The sequence below is a fragment of the Oreochromis aureus genome, linkage group 7 (assembly GCF_013358895.1).
Source record: "Oreochromis aureus strain Israel breed Guangdong linkage group 7, ZZ_aureus, whole genome shotgun sequence".
Classification (NCBI taxonomy): Eukaryota; Metazoa; Chordata; class Actinopteri; order Cichliformes; family Cichlidae; genus Oreochromis; species Oreochromis aureus.
In genome coordinates, this window is record NC_052948.1 from 49,798,154 (window position 1) to 49,814,723 (window position 16,570).

The 16,570-nt window shown below is 41.2% G+C and overlaps 1 protein-coding gene across 5 annotated transcripts in view; it reads right to left on the bottom strand.

The window, feature by feature from the left end:
* Positions 1 to 16,570, bottom strand: part of garnl3 (GTPase activating Rap/RanGAP domain like 3) — a 77,952-nt gene that overhangs the window by 847 nt on the left and 60,535 nt on the right. For 3 of the 5 annotated variants that reach the window (XM_039615434.1, XM_039615435.1, XM_031754692.2), the window contains 14 exons: positions 14,774 to 14,848; positions 14,415 to 14,529; positions 14,257 to 14,283; positions 14,024 to 14,128; positions 13,135 to 13,251; positions 11,090 to 11,247; positions 10,723 to 10,881; positions 10,235 to 10,301; positions 9,839 to 9,946; positions 8,283 to 8,401; positions 7,780 to 7,915; positions 5,487 to 5,546; positions 2,192 to 2,410; positions 23 to 143 (listed from right to left, as the gene is read on the bottom strand). In XM_039615434.1, the coding sequence (XP_039471368.1) occupies positions 23 to 143; positions 2,192 to 2,410; positions 5,487 to 5,546; positions 7,780 to 7,915; positions 8,283 to 8,401; positions 9,839 to 9,946; positions 10,235 to 10,301; positions 10,723 to 10,881; positions 11,090 to 11,247; positions 13,135 to 13,251; positions 14,024 to 14,128; positions 14,257 to 14,283; positions 14,415 to 14,529; positions 14,774 to 14,848 (1,586 nt within the window). The remainder of the gene's footprint in view (positions 1 to 22; positions 144 to 2,191; positions 2,411 to 5,486; positions 5,547 to 7,779; positions 7,916 to 8,282; positions 8,402 to 9,838; positions 9,947 to 10,234; positions 10,302 to 10,722; positions 10,882 to 11,089; positions 11,248 to 13,134; positions 13,252 to 14,023; positions 14,129 to 14,256; positions 14,284 to 14,414; positions 14,530 to 14,773; positions 14,849 to 16,570) is intronic. The other 2 variants (XM_039615437.1, XM_039615436.1) reach the window with 1 other exon arrangement.

The window sequence follows — 16,570 nt, forward strand, 5'->3', positions numbered from 1 at the left end:
AGCTGCTGTTCAGATGTGTCACCTGTCGCTGTTTGTGGACGTCAGCGCTCGAACTTTGGGCTCGTCCTCTGTGTTCTTTTTGCTCATCTTTCTCTGTTTCACCGATCCACTGTCTGATTTCCCACTCGGTTCCTCTGTCAAGCCTTTGTTGGTAGGAGACAACAGAAAATGGAAATGCATTGGAAACCTCAGAAATATGCTTTTTTTTGCCTTCCTGCTGAGACCGGGATGGTCAATATCCCATTTATATCTGTGATTTAAAAATGAAATACAATTGGTAGCTTAACTTAACATGAGCGTCATAGCCTTCAACCACTAGAATCCCCATAGTGTGTTTTGTTTAACCTGTCAAAAATGCATAGTACTATAAAATAACAGATGCCAGATGATTTCAAACCAAAAGTAGTAATTTTCTTGGACTTCATTTAATTTTTTTAACGACTTTTCAGTTTAATAAATCCAAAGTATATGAATATGAAATATGAAAGTATTTGAAGGTGGGGACGGATAGAAATGGCCTCTTTAGACAAAAGAGTAAATGTTCTCCATATGTTAAGTTAATGTTGCTGTAAGTTTACATTTAGTGTAAAAGTACCATATAACAGTGGGATGAATCTCCTCACACAACAGGAAGGCCAATAAGCACATTTTCCAAATGTCAAACTACTGATTTATGACTTATTACTCTTTAATGTGGAAAACTCTCAGTTTCTCTCATGCGTTTGCTTTTTGTCTATGTTTAAAAAAAAAAACTCAAAACAGATCTACTTCAAACACATTGTTTGGGATCTTCTCCTACAAAGCCAAATGTCTAAAGCCATGTGGTGATTTCATATCTCAGATATAGTCTCTAATGCTACAGTCACACTGGAGAAAACAGTAGTTAGAGATGCCGCACAACCAAAATGAATGCAACTGTGTGATCTCTGTGGTTTTGAGTGTTGCTTTTGACCACAGTTGACGTCTTCAAAGCAACTTTGGTGCATCAAGATGGTCAGAAAACAGCAATAAGTCTAAGTCAGTCTGCTATCAGTTTGTGACTGAATAAGGTCAGCTTGGAGACTGTATGCAATCTACTTGTGATAATATGATTAACTGTAAATCGTTGAAAGTCACAAACAACTACATACACAGAAATGTAACATTTAACAGAAATTCACATTAACCATTTACATTCAGAATCCAGCAATTTAACTGCAAAATGACACAGGTGCTTTTATATAGGACTATAACCAGAATACAACCAGCTGGAAACCAGTTGAGGCAAGTCTGCTATCAAAAACACACACGTAGATGATGTGTCCAGACTGACTCACACTGATTACAACCTGTTGCCAATCTGTCTCCAGGGAACCTTTGCAATCACTCTGTGATCAAAAGTGGTCAACTACAGGTTGTGGGTGTTGCATTCTTAACCTCTGGGTTACCAGTTGGTCAGTGCAACTACTTGTAATCGGCTGCTAAATTTCAAAATATTCAATGGACTCACTGGGCAACCACCAATTTTTAGTAGTTGCAAGGAGATATAGTCTCTATCATATCTTTACTCTACTGTGGCTGAGCCACTAAACTGCAATATCATCTGAGACCAATAATGCAGAGTACTTCAAAGATTTTAGAATTAGTACAGTGATGTCTCCCAGAAAGTTGATTCTGTTTATCTGGAGGTAGCCTTTTCACTGGGAGGCTGTGAGGTCACTTTCTTGATCATTGATCAACAGCTACTGATCAATGACCATGGGTACCATTCACAGGGAGTTGGGCAATGGCTGCCTGTCCTGCCTTAGACATCGAAGATACCACATATAATGTAATAACTGAAATAACACAACCAGAAATGAATAAATAAACAGATAAAAGATTCACATGAACAGGAGGAGCCTATTGAGATTCTATATAGCTGTTCTTGCAAAACCAAAATGTGTTTGTGGAATTAGCTTTTTTGAGGAAGATTTTAGAATAAAACATAGAGACGGCAACTAGATCTAACTAAAAATAAAGGAATCTCTGTATGTGTTTTTGACTGACTGTGATCTCGTCATGTAGCTTTGCTGTTGCTAGTAAGCTCAAATGTAGCCGTACCAGGCAGGAGCAGATATGTGAGGGATAATCCAAAGCTGCACCAATGGGTACTACTTCCATAAAAACAACTTAAATTTCCTATATGGCGTAAAATCATTTTCCAGTTTACCGAGCAGCTCCTTCCGTGTGCGACTGGCTATTTCTTTGATCTCCATGCGGGATAAGGAAAGCGAGTGTGTTGCAGAGATGAGGGGAGCTGGGGCCACCATGGTGGGGGCTGGTGTCGTCAGCACCTTGTTGACCAGAGGGGACTTCAGGGGTCTTTCGATGCTGCGGCCCACCAAGTTACACAGAGGGATCTTAAAAATGTGCTTGCATGCCGCTTCACCTGGGAGGAAGAAACCCAGAGGAAGAGGTAGCAGTGAGGAAGAACAATTGTGGTAGATGACTTGAGAGCGCACAAAATGAAAACATAAAAGAAAGAAGGCTTGGCTTTAGTTCTTTAGAGAAATTCAAAAACATACCATATGTTTTCAGTGATTGAACCTTTTATTTTTGTCAATATTTCAACACTTTTGCATGGCAGTGCAATGAGAACTAAATACTTTATTTTTGACTATTTGGCTGCATTAGTTACCACTGGGAAGCTACTGCTTAGCTTAGCTTAACGTAAAGATGAGAAACAGAGGGAAAGAGCTGCCTGTGCTCTTGATCTTTTTTGAAAATCTGTACAAAAACCCAGGTGGTAAAACATGTGACTACATTAGTGGTTTCCAAATTTCTACCTCTCATACAGTACTGTGCAAAGATTTTGAAGCATCCCACATTTCTTAGTAGTTTGCTTCTCAGGACCCGATTGTCTTTCTTTATTTCTACTTGACTCAAACCTTGGCATATTTCATCATGGTATGCATGTAGTTCTTTAAACATTTGAGCACACTGGACAAGTGGAAGACAAAAGAAGTTGTTCAGGACAGTGAGTGTCTACAGCTATCTGTAATACATTGTGGGGGTCTGTCATGATTTGGGGCTGCATTTCAACCAGTGGTGCTGCAGGTTTTTTAAAAAAACTGATGGAATAATGAATGCAGAAAAGCATAGTCAAATTTTGATACTCCATCGGGTGCCTAAAAGATTTCAGAAGAAACAAGGTCATACCAAATACTGACTTTCAGGCTTGTTTTAATTGTACAAACTCTGTTGTTGCTTTTTAAGTACTGTATTTCTCTGCATGTTTGCACATTTCAATATATCACTGGACCTAGTTCCCATTTCTGAGTAAAATATAAAGAAATGAGGGATGGCTCAAGCCTTTTGCACAGTACTATATATTAACTTGAACTAAATTTACAATACATCACACTCACATACATATCATCTGCAGGCATTTTCAGTGCAGCTTTAGAATACTCCAAAACTCTCGCCTGAAATTCTGTTGTTGGGTATTTTGAAACATACTCTTACCTCTGAGACTAAAGCAGCTAACCCCGTTTCACGAGACGCACATTTGTAATCTTTATGCTAAACACACTTGAAATAACCAGGAACTGGCTTCAGACATGTAAATATTGGCATCTATCTTGTATATCAACTCTAGAGGCATATTTCCGCCTTTCTGGTGCATTCAGGGACTCGCAAAGATTCAGCTTATTAACATTGCACACATGAGGTGTGCACATTCTATGTGCCAGCCACTCCAACTCACGAAAACGTTGTAAAGGTATAATGAGAAATAATTTTATTTCACTGGAAATAAAAGTCTTTGAATGCACCAGTAAGGACCAGTAAAAACCAGATAATGACTGCAAAAGCAAAAGCTTACAAAACCTGAAAAAGCAAAGGTGACACAGCTTGATCAAGTCTTTAACTTTTGTATTTTCGTAGCGCAGTAAAACATCTAAAGTCTTGTGGCATGTGTTGCAAAACAGTCAGCTGTAATTTTAATTCTGTATATAATTAGGACTCTATCAATGCTGATACAACAGAATCAAACGTCCACATTTAAATGAAGCCACTTTAAAGTGATTTATAGTGCTATTTATTGAAACAGCACGCAGTCTTAAAATTAATCTTCCTTACAACAGCGAGCTAATGTAACTGTTCAGTAGACATTTATAGCAGGCCATCTATTATTCAACAGAGACTACAAAGTCTGCTCGAGATGCATTGAATGGATGTTTGGAAGTTTTCAAGTGACACAATCTGCCCGCAAAGCTGCAGTGTGCCCACTGGCAGTGCCCAGCCATTCCACTTGGGAGCAGTGTTGGAGTTCAGAAACTGCACACTGCTCCGGTGAGGTAGGCTGGTGATAGTGAATGAGAGTGAATCGAGGCGGAGACTATGCTGCAAATAAAAAGAAAAAAAAAAGGGTCTGTCTCATCTGAAATGTCAGCGGGTGAGAGGAGAGTTAAAGAGCCACTGTGAGAAACAAAGGGTCACTGCTGATGCTTGACAGGTACACTGTGTTAGTGCTGTTACAGATCAGCTCTCACTTGCCGTTGTGTCGTCCGACGGCAAAAGGAAATAGCCAAAAATGCGGCAAGGCATGCAAGTATTTGGAATATATAGTTGCAGAGATCAATATATTCCACATGCGTTTCTGGACCAGGGGAAGTGTCACGCTCCAGCACACTGGCAAAAAAAAATCCAAAATCAAATAAATAGTTGTCAGGGATGTTTTTAGTACTAAATGGAGTCAAATTCACCAGAACAATGTGGCGTCTTTAAGCCAGTGGAGGTGGATGGTGGCTAGCAGCCACATCAGTGACATCTTGCTCGCATCACTGATGTGATTACGTCAGATGAAAACCTTCCCAAGGAGCAGATACGGCAGGCGCACAGGCAGTTAAGAGGATGGGATTTTTGTCAGCACCCTTCCACCTTTCTCCACCCCCCCCACCCTCCAAACACCCCGCCCGACCGCCCACCCACCATCAGACTGTAGCACCGCTGTTTGGACTACTTTGGATCGAAAAAGAGGGCTGACAAAAGTCTCCATGGCGACAGTGCAATCTGTAAATCATGCTGCAGCAGACGTGTCTTCTCCTTCCCTCTTTCCCTTTTCTTGCTCCTTTTTTCACCCCCCCCTCCCAGCCTCCATAACCCCTCCCTTTCTGCTCACACTCCCTGCATACCTATTCTTCCTCCCCCCCTTCCCAGTAATTTCATAACTCTTTATCTTCATCACCTCTGCCTCACTTTTGTACTTTGAGCTCTAGCACCTTCCTTTCTCCCTTCTCATTCTCCCCTCACACTAATGCTTTAATTAGTCGTCAGACAGAAAGGGGGGTGGGTGGGGGTGGGGAAGACATAATGTTCACTTAACATTCAACCAACGTTCAAGTCAACATGCCGCTTCGGAGCAGACAGGGGTGATACACTCTGGGTGCACGTGCATGTTAGTAGGTCAGCGTTATGAGTGTTTTTATGGACAGAGGACAAGTTGTGGGAGAATCCTAAAGTACCTTCAGCATCCTTAGACATGTACAGGGAAAGCTTGGTACCATAGGGGATCCGTATAGAATCTGAACCAGGGATGAAGAAGAGGGTTACACAAACTGAACACACACAGTAACATACATTTAGGAGCACACGCACACACCCACACACATACATAGTAGGTTCTCTATTATGTCTACATCTTCCAGTAATGCAGAATTATTTGCACGGCCAGTTGAATCAGAAAAAAAAGAGAATTCCTTTAATAAAAATGATATAAATAAGCAGAAATCCTGCACTTGACTAATTGCAGCAGCAACAGCCAGACCTTCCTCCCCGTTAGCCTTAATGGAACCTGTAAATACCCACTTCCCTCAGGAAAAGACTGCCTGGATGGTGCAGCGGCAGCAGGAACACAACCTTTTTATTTATTCTTCTTAAGTCTCGCTCTTCCGTGCAGTTCAGACTTACATGGACACCTTTGTGTGTCTTTAACAGCTGGACTGCACTGTCCATCAGTCAGCTGACAGACAGGGAATGACAATCTTGTACAAGCTGTATTAATCTGGAAGAGACCAGGAACAGCAGGATGGGGAGGTGGTGGTGCTGGTGGGGGTGTGTGTATTAAATGATCAAACATACAGTGAAAGATGTCTGGGAGAGTGTGCGTGCTATATTGTAACTATGATTCACAATTAAAAAGATCACAATGATGCTTTCAAATGTTCTCGTCCTTCAACTACAAATCACATTTAGCTAAGGCACAAGCTTTTTTTCATACACCTCATACTACATATGGGTATAAAACTCATATGATGCTTGTAAGTTGTGTAAGGAACGTCATATCTCAGTGAAAAGTTTGTCTCCTTGATCTTTTGGCATCATATCGATGAACAGGAGGCCATGTGGATGCCTGTTTTGAAAAATGGTGTGTTCAAGGATCCTCCAAAATTCAAGAGTTCACTGCCTGGTGACAACCCTAAAACAAAAAGGGATTCTCAAACTGTCAGGTCTGAGACAGAAACATTGGAGAGTGTGGTGGACAACCATTGTGAAAATAAGGAGTGAAACTTTAGTAGAATAAATATGATTTACAGCTAGATCTGGAAGTATTTGGACAGTTTTGTAATTTTCCCTGTATACATCACCATGTTGGACAATCAAGATGTGACTGAAGTGCAGACCTTCAGTTTCAGTTCAAGAGATCTAACAAAATATTGCATTACCTCTTCAGGAATTACAGCATTTTTATACACAGTCTCTCAAATCTTGAAATCTTAAAAAATAAATCTTAGAAAAATAAACAATAAAAATGACAAAGAGGAGTCACAGAGGGTTACAAGGCAGAATAACAATTTGTAAGTGTTGGTCTTTTTTTAAAAGAAGGCATATTCTGCAATATTCACTGTGCTTATCTGTCTAATGTTTCTTACAACAGAGGTATCAAACATAAGGCCTGGGGGCCAGAATTAGACACAGACTCCAATCTGACCCACTGGGCAATTTTAAAAATGTGAAGGAATAAAAAGGCATAAATTTTGGAGTTTTAACTATATTTTCATAAGTTTTGGAGCATGATAAAGACCTCCCCCATGGGTATACTACACCAAAGTAAATACAGCAACAACAGCAACATTTCTATATCATATAGAAAAACTGAGATTTTTTCTTATATTTTTTCTTATAAACTATCCCAGGGATTAAATGTGTAGTTAAAGTTATTTACAGAAAGGGTTTCTGTCCGGCCCACTTAAGATCAAAGTGGGATGTACTTGGTTCACAATGTAAAATAAGTTTTTGACATTCCACCCCTGCCCTACAATATAGGTAAGCAAAGTTCATCTAAAGCAAAGTTTCAGATGATGAGTAGGTCCTTGAACACACCAACAGGCAACATTTTTGTACCGGTCTTGGGTCGGTAAAAAAGATAATTAAACAAAGGCAACTTTCTACCTCATGTTTAAGTGCCACAAAAGTAATTTTTTAAGCATAAAATTTGTTGAATGAATGACTTTTTTCTGAAATAATTGTAAGCAAGAAGGTCGGTAATAAATAAAAGTAACCACATTTGTAGGTAAAATTATTTGTAGGTTTAAAAGGTTGTTGACAGGATACTTATTCGTCTACTGCTACTCTAAATACCCAGCAATGAGGACATTATAATGTTTCTCATAAAAAAAAGATGATGGCAGAAGTGATTAAAGAAAAACTTACTGTCACAGAAAACTGCACGTTATTAACCTGAACTAATGTTCGCAAATGTTGTAGAGCTTGAAGCTAAGAGAGACTCCAAAGTCAAACATCCTGCGTGGGTCTTACCATCGCCGAGCGGCGAGGGGAACATGGGCATCTCATAGCCGGTGGGCGTCTGTGGGGAACTCTGGGAACTGGTGTCTCTCGAACTGCAGTTGGAGGCTGAGCTCACTGGAGCCGATGAAACGAAATAGATGTCTGACTGTGGGTGGAAAAAGCAGATGCAAGCAGAGAGGGAAATGAGAGGGAAATGATGGACGTGCCGAGAAGGCAGGAAAACAGAAAGGTTTGAAGCAGGAGGTGAAAAAGAAAGAACAAAGAATGAGAATGAATCATCTGATCTCAGGCGCACTGTTCTGTTTGCAATTATCGGTGTGTATAAATCATAGTTGTATTATTGCTTTTGCAGCCATGCAGATTACCAGCCTTATTTCCCACAGGGATAATAAAGACGGATTGAAATGAGAGACATCTTCTTCTACAACAGAGTGAAGCCTGACACTAAAACTAAATTCACAAACTTGAGGATTCTTGTTCAGTGGGTATGATATGTTGTCATTTATACAGACCCGTGAGGCAGCCAGCTGCAGCTCTGGGACCACTGCTGTGTACACAAGATTGCCATTGACCACTAGTCGAATCTCAATGGAGTCCGTGGTGAAGGCCAGGATGTAAGGAAATGCACAAACTGCAAAGACACCAGGAGCATAAGAAAAAGTATTTCATCAAAGGGAAGCAATGTTGATCTTTCTTAATACTTCAAATTTGTAGTTATTAGTTTCAGCAAGAATTATTACTATTAGATTATTGGCTAAATATATATGCAGAAATGCCCAGCTTGTACTATAGGTGCCTCAGTGGTGGTCCCTAATTCTTTATAGTTTTGTCTCCAATGAGACAGACTTTCTGTAATTTGCGACAAAGAGATGATTCAATTTGATATCCAGACAAGTGGAGAACACAACAGACATGGAAGACTATCTGATATGGAAGCAATGTCATTAAGTAATAGGAAATAAAAATCCAGCAAATCCATCTATTGTTCAGCAAGTCTCACCAGAAACGGTCTGAGCAGGAAGATGGCTGTCAAGAAGCCATTCTTAAGGAAAGGAAGCAGGGAGAAAAGGCTGAAGTATACCAAATTATACAAGAACTGACTGAAAATCAGTGACAGCAGGTCTTAGAGTGTTGAATTCAAATTTAAAATATGGAGGAGGTCAGGAGAGAGGTGCAACAGTGTGTAACTACAGCCATCTATCTATAACAGCGGTCCCCAACCCCCGGGTCACGGACCGGTACTGGTCCGTGAGTCGTTTGGTACCGGGCCGCGAGAGTTGAGGCTCAGGTGAAATTTATGGCTTTCAGGGTTTTTATCGGTTTTTATTGTTATTTTTTATCATTAACTCGGTTTCCCTGGGTCTTTTCCCGTGTGTTATGAATAAATCTTCTTCTTTTTGGTACCGGTACTGGTTTTATTTTGTTGTATTTATCCGCGACACCTTAAAGGCCGGTCCGTGAAAATAGTGTCGGGCATAAACCGGTCCGTGGTGCAAAAAAAGGTGGGGGACCGCTGATCTATAAAACACGGCGGAGGCTCTGTCATGGTCTGTGGCATCGTCTTGAGTCAGTGATGATGGAGATCTTGTCAAAATTGATGAAATTATGTACACAGAAAATTATAGATTTTGATCCAACATACTATATCAAAAGGGTGTGATTGCTTTTTATTTTAATAATGAAAATCAAATTTTTATGCCAGGGGTGTGAACTGATTTTAAATTGAAGATCTCCCATGTTTTAATACATTTGTGTTATTACTCTGCACTGTTGGCTTTAGTGTGTATGTGCATATTAAAGCAGGACACATTACGGATGCACAGGAGGCCAGAGGGGCAGCATTTTGTTATGAGCAGTGCCAGCTTTTTTTCTTTTTCATCACCTTCTGCGTTAATAATAAAATGTACACAGAAACACACACACATGTGCGCACACACGCACAAGTAATCACTTAGGCCTGTCGAACGCTTGTGATTACACATGATGTTTCCATAGTGACACGAAGCTCGGCCAGGCCAGCGGCAATGGGCAGGGTGGGGCCCCGAGAACTGTTGCCGTGGCAACCTACCAATAGCATTGGGCATCTGGTTCCAGCTGAAGTGGAAATCCGAGGTGTTGGACTGGATCATCGGTGTGGAGCCGTTAAACGGACAAACTTTCTTATAGTAACAAATATCTGCAAAAGACACACAGGATTCAGGTTAAAGGTATTTATGTTACACCACGATCGACAGCAGCCTTTTATTGTGACTCGAAGAGGGCAGACAGCTGTTTGTCCTTTTATACAACTGAAGCAGAGGGAAAAAAAGCTCCCTGACTCTTAATATTCTGGAGCCGTCTCCGTGCAATGATTTTTATTCCAGTAGCAGAGGAAAAGGCTTTGACAGTAGAGGCAGATAGCCGACATTACACAACATCTGAAATGGTTGGAGTCAAGAGAGGGATGGTAGGGAGGGGCACTCACAGTTGTAACACAACAGCAGACCTGCCTCCCCGTCTTCATACACATCAATGGCCGCTACAAAATTTACCTGCAGGCACAAAGAAGTCAGTTTAGTGAAATCAAAGACGGTTCAGAGGCGAAAGGTCAAATAGGAGACACTGTTTTTAACAAATAATGTCAGGTCAGTACCCTTAGGCCAATACAGAAGATACACTGCATGTCAGCTACAGATTTAGTTTTCTCTAAATAGAAAGCAGAATGAGATGCTTTATTAAGGCAGCTGTTCATCCTACAGCCTGCTCATCCATTTCTCCCTTCTCTCGCCTCCCCAGCTGGTGGCTGTGAATGACAATGTGTTGATTCACCAAAGCAGGATGGTAATCAGCAGGTAAATAAAGCCGCTAACTAAAGGTTTCAGTCCTGTTTGGCTTCAATAAACATCACATAGAAATGCAAGAAAGCAAAGAGAAAGCCGCTAATATGTGTCTGTGTCTGTGTGTGTGCCTCACCCTGTTGGCCTCTGCGTGATGAAGCCGGTAGGCATCTCCAGTGCTCTCATTGATCAGGTCAAATTGATGTTTGTAGGCCACACAAATCATATTATCATTTTCCCCGGTTGGACCGTCCACCAGCGACATCACCACCGGCGGGTCGCACAGACAGATCTCCTAATGGGAGCGTGGTACACGTGGTTAACATTAACACTCTTTACTTTTACACTCCTGTCTTCCTTCTTCTTTCACCCTCTTCTGTTTGATAGATAATTAGACTCTTTTTTTAGCCCCCATTACCATTTGGGTATTGAATACAATGTACATGCTTGATTCATATGCTGTTTTTTCCATCTTCTCTTTGCTCATATGGACTTTGATTTACCCGTATGTACTGAAACTCCTCCACTGGAGAATCCGCTCCTGTGGCGACGGCGCTGAAACGCGGATGTTTCCTGGTGATGAGGAGGAGTTTGTTCCTGATGGCTGCTACTATCCTCAGCTCTGAGCCGTGGTGGGTGTTAATAGAGTACAAATGGCAACCTAGGACAAAGAAGATGAGAGGGGAGGCTGACAAAGAGATGGAAACTATAATGGATGTTTGCCGCTGCAGGTGCCGTTCCCTGGCATCGTCCCGCAGATCAATGCATGCCGCTCAGACAGCTGGCATGACACCAGTGGATATAACACTGTGTGTGTATTTGTGTGTACACTGTAAAAAGGAGATTCATTAAGGTTGCACTTCAGAATTGATTAGATACTTGTTAACCTTGTAAACAGCCTCATAAACATATTCAGATAATCCTTCAACAGGTCAGAAATGTAGATGTTTACTTCTTTAGGAACATTTGTACATTTTTCGATACAGATGTACAATATTTACAGCTCAAAGACATTATTTATGTCTGTAAGCCAAAAGCTCAGGTTTCAATCTGCTCGAGAAGCTTGTTTTCCAAGTTTTTCTACTTGCGTTGAGCTGTTGTCAGCTTGGCATGGATTTCTTCATATGGCCATCTCAGGCCAGCACTGTGGCTTTGGCTGCGCCTAATATGATGAGCACAGGCCTGTTCCAGAAAACAGAGTTTGCTAACCCTGAGATGAGGACTCCTTAATCCCTGGTCTATTCACAGACTCTGCTCGCTGGCAGGTTTTCTTTAACAAACCCAGAGTTTCTCTCTGACTCCTCCCCTAATGTTGTCCCTAAAGCAGCTGACTGAATCTCTCTTTCATTTCCACATTCATGCAATTGATAGCAAAACGATCAACTGTGTTAATTTGCAGAAGTTTATGTCTTTACAGATGCTAATTAGATTACTTTTTTACTTCAAGCTGTGCTGGTTGCTGAAGCCACCACATTCTTCCACATTTATGGGGTGACCGTAGCTCTGGAGCTACAATGGGCGCACCCATCGCAGTGTGATAGTTGGCAACACCTGCCAGAGGCCAGTGGAGAAGTCGGTTCCCAAGTAGGAACTTCTTTATCTCCTGTTTATACATACAGGAGCATTGGGGAGATGCTATCAGTCGATCCAATCTGTCTTAAAATAGGTTTTAACGTTGATCTGAATGTATGAGGGTTAGGCTTATCATCATCAAATTAGCTCTTTTCCACAGTATGCCTTTTTTCCTGTCTCCCTCCCCTCACTCCCAACTGAACCTGGTTCTGCCAGAGGTTTCTTCCTGTTAAAAGGAAGTTTTTCCTTCCCACTGTTGCCGAATCCTTGCTTATAGCGGGTTGCCTAAATGTTGGGATTTTCTCTTGTGTTATTTTAGCGTCTTGACCTTACAATTTAAAGCGCCTTAAGGGGTAATAGACACACTAGTCCACCACATGCTAAAGTTCCATTACCAGCAGGGGGAAATAATAGATTTAAAGCCAATGACCAAGGAATGTATGAAGTACATTTCAGGCTTCTTTTATGCCAGAAATGATTGAGCTAGGTAGCTGATATGTGTCAACAATTAAATGTCTTGGAAATGTCTGTTTAAATGTTTTTACATTTATTTTCATGATGGCTTGAATTTAAGCATGCATGTCCATTTCACACTTACGAGAGGCAAAGTGTGACATCCACGCAGTGGACCAGCGTGTTTTTGCTGTGATACTGGGTTGTGCGCTACTAAAATCAACTCGATTTCTTCTAAACTTCTAAATTCCCTTTTGCTTTCCTCCCTTGAGCTGCTGTTGAAGGATGCTGACAAAAAGAGCAATCTTGTAGTCTCATATTATCCTCAAATAAACCTAAAGGTATTAACAGGGGGAAAAATTTATCACAAGTGTTCGGATGGGGAACTATCTGATGCTTTCAACTTCAGTCAAATTCAAGCAGATTTTTCTATCTTGCATAAGTGTATTTACCTTTTTCACTGTGAGGATTGGTTTGCATTCTGTGCAACTGTGTGCATATTCTTGCAGATCTTGTGCGTTACCTTTCGTTTTCTCCAGTTTGTTTTCCCGGCTGTCGCACTTGCCCCTGATGAGTTGCCTCTCCTCCAGGCCTTTCTTGATCGTGCTGAGTCTGAACACATAAAGCCGAGCATCCTTTCCTGGAAACAAAACAAAAAGCTCTTCTGTTTTTTCTGCACAAAGGCTACCCTCAATTTGCTAGCTCTTATTTAGCATCCTCCCACGGCCAGGCAATGGCGTGGTATTGCAGGAGGATTACTAGAAGGCTTCTTAAAGCTGGCGCACTCGCAGAAGCTTCATCAAAGCCCACACACAGTCGTGACAAATGCCTGCCATCGCATAATGACTATCAAACCTGGACGATCCCTACTTGCTAATCATCTGCAGATCAACCATTTACATTCTTTCACAGTTAAAGCAAACAGACAAGTCCAACTGCTGTTTGTTAGTACACAGCCACTTCTCGGTTAAACTACTTGTGTGTTTTTTAAATCTTAGTCACCCTCTTTGTTTAATTTTATCCGTCTGCCTGTCTGGATATCTCTTAGTACTTTATAACCCCCCTGTGCTCTCACAGTCTATGTGGTTCTTCAGACAAACAGACACTCTTTTGTATACACATGCACACAGAACCCCTTTAGGGACTGGTTCTGTGTAGGTCAGCTTCCTAAGATCTCGGCAATGGATCGATGTTTTCACCGGACCAGTGGAGGTGGAAAGGGTGAGCGTGTACACACTAACGCACATAGGAAAAGACAGATAAAATGTAAGGCGAATAAAAAGAACAAAAATAAAGACAATCTGCCGCAAATAGTGCTGTGAGTCAAAAAGAGGATTTCAAAGGATGACAGGAGATCTCTGATGTGCAGGGAGGCAGTGCTTAGCAGTATCCTCCCGGTGGTCTAAGCCTACCTTTGTCAGTGCGGGTGATAAGCAGGTCCTGAGGCTCGAGAACGTGCATCTGCTTCACCACCATGGTTCTGTCAAACACGTGCACTGGGGGAAGGCTCTGTGGCTCTGAAAGACAAGACACAAATCACATGATTAAAGAAAGATTCAAATTAAAAAGAAAAATCCCCACCCCAAGTAGGGATTAAAAAAAAGAAAGAGCCTTTAAATAAGAAAATATTGATTGTGTCACTCACCAATGCCTAACCCTGCTGGATCAGGGCCTGAAACAGGGACAACATCATTACCATCATCATGTTAGCTGCTGCTCTCGACATTCTGCTGAGTATTGAACAATTATGCATGGGTGCTTTAATTTAGATGGCACAGGGCGTATTGATTAGAGTGACCTCACCATCGAGCAGCATGACCCCTGCTGCGTCTGTGGCAACCAGCACCGACTGACCCCAGGAGTCAGCACACACGATATCATAGGGGAATGTGCTGCAGAACAACTGGGACTCCCATGGCTGGAACACACATATTGATACAGCGCACAATAGGATTAATATTCACTTGGTTTGATAGGACTACAAATAAATCATAAATTACATTTAGCTCCCAAGAGAGATACGCCAACCCTCCCCCCCAGTTTCATTAAGTGCTTTTTAAACATTTCAAACATGAAGTTGTTTTGTTACGGCAAAAAAATTCAAAGGTTCTTTCAAGTATTAAGATCAAGGCGGTGAGATGCTTTAAAGATGTGCGCCTCACCTCTTTTCTGCACAAGCCTGTGGTGACGAGGCTAGTCGGCGCATCGCCTCTCACTATGGTCTTCAGCTTGAGGGCCTGGGGAAGAAACGGCATCAGATATGACACACGGCGTAGACACCTCTGAATTCTGCAATGATGGAAGTCTGAAGTCTTGCATCACCACAGTGTCTGACATCAAGATTTGCTCCCATGTAGCTAATGTTAGCATTAAATTCACGCTGTTGCCACGATGAGAGGGTGGCATTTAACCACCGTGGCGAGGTAACGATGATTTCTTTTATAAACAGATTTATAGTTACTCTGTATTTTCCAACCTCGAATGAGGCAGGACAGAATGAAAAATAAAGTTCAGACCTAGACAAATATACACATTTTTTTTTTAGATATTTCTTTAACTCTTTTCCCCATTAAGATGATCTACCCTGCATCATTAATAGCAAGTTTTGACGCCTTAGTAAATATCAATAAAGATGCAGTTCAATGACCATTAGACTAAATGGATTTCCCTAGGGTACCTGCATGAACAGAGACCATCCTCAGTAATTTCTGATGCACATCCAATCATGTTGTTCTATAGGCAGGCTGAAATATGACATGAACCAATCAATTCAAAACAGGGTTGCTTCTAACAGGCTATTGAGGGGTAAAGAGTTAAGATATTCTTTTTCAGCCACTGGGTTTGAGTTCTTTCAATAAACAGGATACATCTCTGTGCTACTAAAGGGACATTTTTAAAACATATATTTTGATGTTATATGTGGCTATTATGAGGCCTTGATGAACTGCTATGTATTTTTCTATCTTTTGGGCTCCATCATGTAGCTGTAAACAGGTGGCTTGCCAATGAGCTAGCATCTATCACAGTCATTCTCTGTGTTTTTTAATGACACACTGGATACTTTATATCCTTTCCAACATTCTGCTCGGTGGAGGAAATTACATTTTACGGTATTTATCTGTTATTTAAATAACATTTCGGCTTTCACACTCGTGGACCTTGCGCAAGATAAATGAGCCCTAACTTGCTGAAATACGCATGCTGTTTTCTATTACTGCTATTTGGCCTGACATTGCTTGTTTTTCATGCTTATTTAGGTTCTGAGAACTGTGACAGACAGCTCAAGAAGGTGACTGTACAAAAAGAAAAGTCATAATGCATCAAAGGTTAAAGCCGTTTCAGAATTCAAACACAGTTCGTACAAATGTGCAAGCTGCAACCATCTGACTGAAAGTGCCAATCCAAGCTGCACAAAGCATTACCATGCCTGCATAAACAGGCAATCTGGAGATGATGAGATCAATACAAACCACCACTGCGGCGGCTTAGCCGTACAGCATACTAAAGCATCCTTCAGAACAGATCCATGAGAAATCATATTCAGATTTATGAGACATTAATGGGGAACATGACATCACTGTGTACTACGTGCATAACACAGTGACTGACCCCACTGTGAGTCAGTTTAGCTGACAAATGGCTTGTCCCTAAAATAACTGAACAATCAATGACCGAAGATGTTAGTCTTCCATTGTTTTAATGCTTTATAGGAGAGCACGTCGATACCTAAGCTTTGTATGTATAAGTCGAGAACAGTAGAAACGAGATAGAACAGTTACGTAAAGAAAAGGAAACAAGGACAACAAACAAAGAGAAAAAGAGAGAATTACTAAGATTAATAAACAGCTGCTTGTTTAGAGTCGACTATAAATGGTTTTGACTTTAAAAACTAATTTCCTCCAACAGGTTTTTTCTACAGGGTACAGCTGTTATAACAAGTGTCTAGTTTTCAAGGCTCA